Raw genomic sequence first — 6,000 nt, forward strand, 5'->3', positions numbered from 1 at the left:
TATAGGAATACATTGTTACGTAATTCGGCGGAAACATACCTCCTTGCTAATACTTTAATAGTTTAGATCAGATAATGAATCCTCTTAAAAGCATTATACTTTGGGTACTCTGTTGCTTCATGTCTCATTTTTAATTGAACGTTAAGGGAATGTAGTATTTTAATCATAACTCTGCCAATATCTTTACCTAGAGGCCTGTTGCCATTTCTGTCTTTTCTGAAGTTTCTGTCGCCAAGAAAGGATTACATTTTTTTCCTTCCAGATTGAGTTGGTGTAGTGTATTTTTGATTATCAAAATACTCATAGCTTTGGGACTTTGAAATGGTAAATATTCATGTGTGAAAAAGCATGATACATAACTGTATGATCTTAATTACATAAAAATGGATCCTTAGTTGTGTTTAAATACACAAATGAGACCTAGAAGGACACATCAAATGGTAAACTGCTTGTGATGATGGATGACTTTGTTTTTTGCTTCTTGTGTTCTTTGGTTTCCTATTATGCACATGTTAACTTTTAAGAAATAAATGTTATTTTGAAAACCTTAAAAAAAAAAAAAGAAACTCAGTTCATCAGCTTATGTGGATGGCTTTTAGTCTTAGACTTCATTAGACAGTGACTAGCATGACATTCATTAAAAATTTCCATGTCTCTAATTTTATTAAATGTAAGTAAGATGGATCTTGCTTAAAATCATGATAAGGGGAGAAAATTTTTTGAAATGATATGCTCAGTATTTCATATTGCTATGAAAATGCAAATCTATAATGCTTGAGTAGATTCAAATTATGGTCCTCCAACAACTCTAAAAATTTAGGGTAAAAATTCAAAGCCAATAGGAATCCTCTCCCCTCTCTCTTTCCAGCTCTCTAAAGAACCATTACCTTGGTAATAGGTGACAGAGCAATCTTCCAAATAATGAGTTTCTCTTTGCAGACCAGACAAGCCCATCCACCTTCATCTATGTGAACAGTCAGCTGATCATCAACTGAAGAAAAAAAATGAGGTACGTAATTAATCTTAAAGTATGAATAAGAAAAACTTAAAACTTCCTCACACCAAAATCCTCTTCATTGCCACCATCTTCACCTAAAAAAGTAATCAGCACACACACACGAGGTTAACTCACAACAAAAAATACTCTTGAATAATTCAAGAGTTATTAATATCCGAAACAAGAGATCCATTTAACTTTGACAACTACTTTTAGAAATATATCTAAAGGCAAAAAGTATATTTTGGGCCTAGGTATAATATTTCTTAAGTTTTGTTACAGACAGATATCTTACTTTTTATAATATCATATTTAGTAACATTCATAATTTTGATAAAACAACACAAATAATAAACCTTCTCATTAAATATATAAAATATTTCAAGGAAAAATCACGTTCCTTCAAAAGAACAAGATTTTCAAATAAGAGCTCTTTGAAAGTATGATAAATTACTTCATTATATGGTGACCTAAAGGGTTACATTCTGTATTAAGTGACAAAACTAAATTAGTATACAGTAGTCACTCCTCATCCTCGGTTTCCGTGGTATCAGTTACCCGTGATCAACTGCGGTCCAAAATATTAAATGGAAAATTCCAGAAATAACACTTCTTAAGTTTGTGATGAAATCTTACACTGTCCCGATGTCCTGATGGGGAGGTGAATCATTCCTTTACCACCCGCCCGTTAGCCACTTATAGTCGTAGTGCAGGTTATCAGATTCACTGTCGCGGTATCGCAGTCCCTGTGTTGAAGTAACCCTATTTTACTTAAACATGGCTGAAAGCACAGAGAAGTGACGCTGGCAACTTGGACATTCTCTTACTGTGCCTAATTTATAAATTACACTTTATCACAGGTATGTATGTCCAGGAAAAAACACAGTACACACAGGGTCCGGTGCATCCCCTGGGGGTCTTGGAACATACGCCTGTGGATAAGGGGGACTGCTCTATTGCTGTTGTACATGTTGGTGGTAAACCTGAGTAAATGTATTAGCGGCCCTAGAAATTTAATTAATGTGAGCTTTGCTCTTCGTTTAAAGTCAGGGTAGGGCTTCCCTGATGGCGCAGTGGTTGAAAGTCCGCCTGCCGATGCAGGGGACACGGGTTCGTGCCCCGGTCTGGGAAGGTCCCACATGCCGCGGAGTGGCTGGGCCCGTGAGCCATGGCCGCTGGGCCTGCGCGTCCGGAGCCTGTGCTCTGCAACAGGAGAGGCCACAACGGTGAGAGGCCCACGTACCGCAAAATAAATAAATAAATAAATAAATAAAAATAAAGTCAGGGTAGAGGGGCAAAATAAAAGGCATCAATAATGTACAAGCTAAAATATCACATCATAACTAGGTTAAGGGTGGGCTTTTTGCTGAACTGGAGTATCTGCTCCATATTTTCTTTTCCTGAAAGCACTACAGCAGCTCCAAGTCCTCCACTGGTGAACCCTCGAGGACGCTAACACAGCACACCAACTGACTAGCACTTGGAAGTTTCCACGTGAGGACGAGTTCCTCTCAAGTTTACACAGTCTTCCATTTACACATCCTGATTTTTAGAGACTCTCTCCTCTGAGGCTGTGTACTATTTGTTATTAACATGATCTGGTGGCAGGAACCAGGAGTGTGTCAAAAGGTTTAAATGCAATTTAAGCTGAAATTTTTAGATGGGAAAAGAAAATATATATTTAAAATAGGAACAATGCATGACAGAGGTTCATGGAAGATTAGCTGCCTGAAAATAATTGGACCTGAAGCTCCCATGGACTTACTGACAAGATGTGCTGGTTCAAGTTGATGAGAAATATTCCTTCTTGTTGAACGGAGTACTTTAAACTTTTGTGACTGTCATTCACAGTATGAAATCCATTTTACATCACGATGCATTCATACACAATTTTAATAAAACAAAATGAGAAGCACTCTGATATTTTACAATCTATTTCACTTCATTTTTTAAAAAAATGCTGGTCATGAGCCACTAAACTGATTTCAGTCACTACCTGCAGTCTCAAAAACACTGTTCCAGGAAATCACAGGATGCTCTGAACTTTGCTCTTCTAGTCACCCCAACTCATCCTTAACGGTGTCTTTCTAAAGCTTGTGTTGGCTGCACCGTCCACACTTCCACTCTAATTGTCTGCCAGGAGAATCTTCTAATGATGCACCAAATTGATAACATAAATTTGTGCATACAGCCTCCAGGGTACTACATAGGATCCAGAAATGGAGGTAAGACTTGATTCTACTGAATTATTAAACCCAATAATGTAAGGCAGTAGTTTTTTGGATTTTGTTTAAAAAGCTAAACTTCATACACTCAATCAACTTTTGAAATTGGACTAACTTTTGCAATTGGACTAACTTTTGCATATACAGTATGTACAGCCATAAACACTTATTTTGATTGTGCTAAAATGAACTCATTCTGCTTCCCAAATTTATCATATTTCTCAATTACAATGAAAAACCAAATAAGCCACCTATTTCTCTCCACTGAAGTGAAGGTATACCAGAGAAAGCACAAATTTCAATCTCCGTGCCAGACCTAGGCTTCATTTTGCATTGCTAACAGAGACAAATGGAAAATGATACCCACCGTCAGCCAATGTTAAGGCTTCCATGACTTTAACAGGGAGAGAAGATCCAAATGTTTTCACATCATAGTTCACAGACTCAGTTATGGAGTGGTGCGGGAATATTCGTGTAGGTGTTCCTCTAAAGAAACGGGACCATATTATTTCACTCATAACTTAAAAATTTCCATTATTCATTATAATTTTTATGTATATATTTTTGCAATAAAGAGAAAATCTCTGATAAACAAGAAGATGAAGTATAACAGTGAAAAAACTCTGGCTCATATATACTGTGTTATTAAATTTATTTTTCATTAAAAAAAAAAGGCTGACAGGATTTAGGAAAACTTGGCTTCAGACTTTCACGCTCTAATAATTAGATGCATTATCTATTCACTTGAACTCTTTATAACTCTACCTCCTTAGCTGTGAAATAAGAAGGCTGGACTAGATCAGTGTTTTTCAAATTATGGGTCTCAATCAACATTTTTAAAAAACGAAATAGAATATAGAGTTTATCATACTCTGTGGTCAAAAAAGTTTTACAAACATTGGGTTAGGTTATCTTTAAGCGCTCATCAGATACAGAATTATAAGAATCTACCAGATTTATACAATCAAAATCAAGAAATTAAATGGGGTCGTGAGTATCTGCTGCTACCTGGTCTTCGATAACAGATACAGCGGTAGAAATTATATTTCCTTCTCCCCTTCTTCTTAACATTCAGAAAACCAGTGAAAATTTATTAGTATAAAAGTTATTCTACGTCTTATCACAGGATTAACTGAGGAGATGCAGAGTGATTGAGAGCATTGTTTCTGATAAAGTATTATAACAAAGGTTTTTTCTTTCAATGATTACCGAAAGGTAAGAAGAAATTTAAAAAAAAAAAGAAAACCAAGTATGACTTATTCACTGACTTTTCTCAAAAGGAGCAGAAAACAATCACAAGATTACCATTTAAAGAGCACTTTACAAAACGCAAAAGGATACAAGGTATTCTTTAAAAATCATTTCTCCTTTAAAGTATTGCAAACTTCTATAGATAAATTTTAACTATAAGTTCAAGATCCAGTATTACCGTCTTTTTGCAGGGGAAAATTCATTTTTGATAGACGAATTCAAAAGAAAACACTCAAGACACATGTTAGCTTCTAAAATTCTAGTTTAATTATGAAAGGGGAGATGCAGACCACGGTTTCACGAGTGACGTGAACTGGTGTGGCACGCTTTTATTTGGTAACAAAACTAGTCTTATCTCATTGCTTATGGAAAGCCTTTTCCCTATTAATTTAGCTACAAAGCTAACTTCTGTAGCTAAAATCCCTTTAATTATCCACCAGCGGATATTAAGGGCAGTTAGTATGTTAAGCACATATAATGATTTTCCAGGGTTTGAGGTCCTCACTCTCCACTTTACATCTGCATCGTGCCATTTCATACTGACTCCTCGCAGGCTCAGGTCAGGTATCATTATCGCCATCTCGCAGACGAAGAGATCATGAGTGACCTACACCAGATCACAGGGGTACTAAGGGTGAGGCGGGTACCACTGATTCTAATCCAGTGTGTTCTTCACCTCTACACAAAGGTAATTCCATGCAAAGTGCATGATGTGAAGACTCAACTGATGAATTAATCAAAGCGAGGCTGAAATAACAACACACAAGGATGCAAGGGTGACAGAGGTCTCTTCTCCCAATACTCTGGCGTCCCGCGCCGTCCCCGGTTCCGGTGGCTTCGGGAGGCCCGTGAGCCTGTGAGTCGCCGAACCCAACCCGGGACGATCACTCACCGCGAGCTCAGCGAGCTACGACGGCCGGCCGGCGAGAAGAGCACCGGGGAGCTGACCGAAGACCCCAGGGCCAGACCTTTCCTAATGGTCGCCCGGGGCGTGGAGCCCGGCCCGACTCCACCCAGCGGGCCCCTTCGGGCCCCGGGCCCCGGGGTCCGCGGAGAGGAGACGGCCGGGAACATGACGCAAGGGAGAGGCTACAGAGAGCGCACGTTCAACCGTAGAGCTCAGCCTCGGTCAGCGCGCGAAGCTTGAACACCTGAGGGGAGGGAGAGAGAGTGCTGAATACGTCAAAGCGCAGCGCCAGGCCACGGGGCGCGCCGTGATGACGCCAAAGGGCCGCGCCGAGGCGCGGGGCGTGGTCGGGAAGTCAGGAGAAACCGGGAAGGAGGGGGTGGGGTGGTGACGTACAGCGTAGCGTCGAGCCATGGGGCGTGGTCAAGACGGTGGCACCTAGACGGGGAGAGGGACTGTGTGCACGTGGTCCCGTTCTGGAGCGGCGAGAATCCGGAGTTTCCAGGGAAGTGAAGCAGCAAAAGCAGGTGCCCTTATTCAGTCCGGCGGGTGGCGGTGGCCCTCCAGCAACTGGAACGCAAAGCCTCTGTACGCTGGTCCTTCCTGAGCCTCTTGGGAAA

The 6,000-nt window shown here is 40.2% G+C and overlaps 1 protein-coding gene across 1 annotated transcript in view; it reads right to left on the reverse strand.

Annotated features, from left to right (window-relative positions):
- NUP133 (nucleoporin 133) overlaps nucleotides 1-5,634 on the reverse strand; it is a 62,896-nt gene extending 57,262 nt beyond the window's left edge. The window contains exons 1-3 of the mRNA XM_007446711.1: nucleotides 5,366-5,634; nucleotides 3,590-3,708; nucleotides 888-991 (exon numbers count right to left, since the gene is read on the reverse strand). Coding sequence (XP_007446773.1) covers nucleotides 888-991; nucleotides 3,590-3,708; nucleotides 5,366-5,547 — 405 coding nt within the window. The 5' untranslated portion in view covers nucleotides 5,548-5,634. The remainder of the gene's footprint in view (nucleotides 1-887; nucleotides 992-3,589; nucleotides 3,709-5,365) is intronic.
- Nucleotides 5,635-6,000: the final 366 nt, after the last annotated feature.

This window comes from Lipotes vexillifer, unplaced genomic scaffold (genome assembly GCF_000442215.2).
Source record: "Lipotes vexillifer unplaced genomic scaffold, Lipotes_vexillifer_v1.1 scaffold242, whole genome shotgun sequence".
In the NCBI taxonomy this organism is placed as follows: Eukaryota; Metazoa; Chordata; class Mammalia; order Artiodactyla; family Lipotidae; genus Lipotes; species Lipotes vexillifer.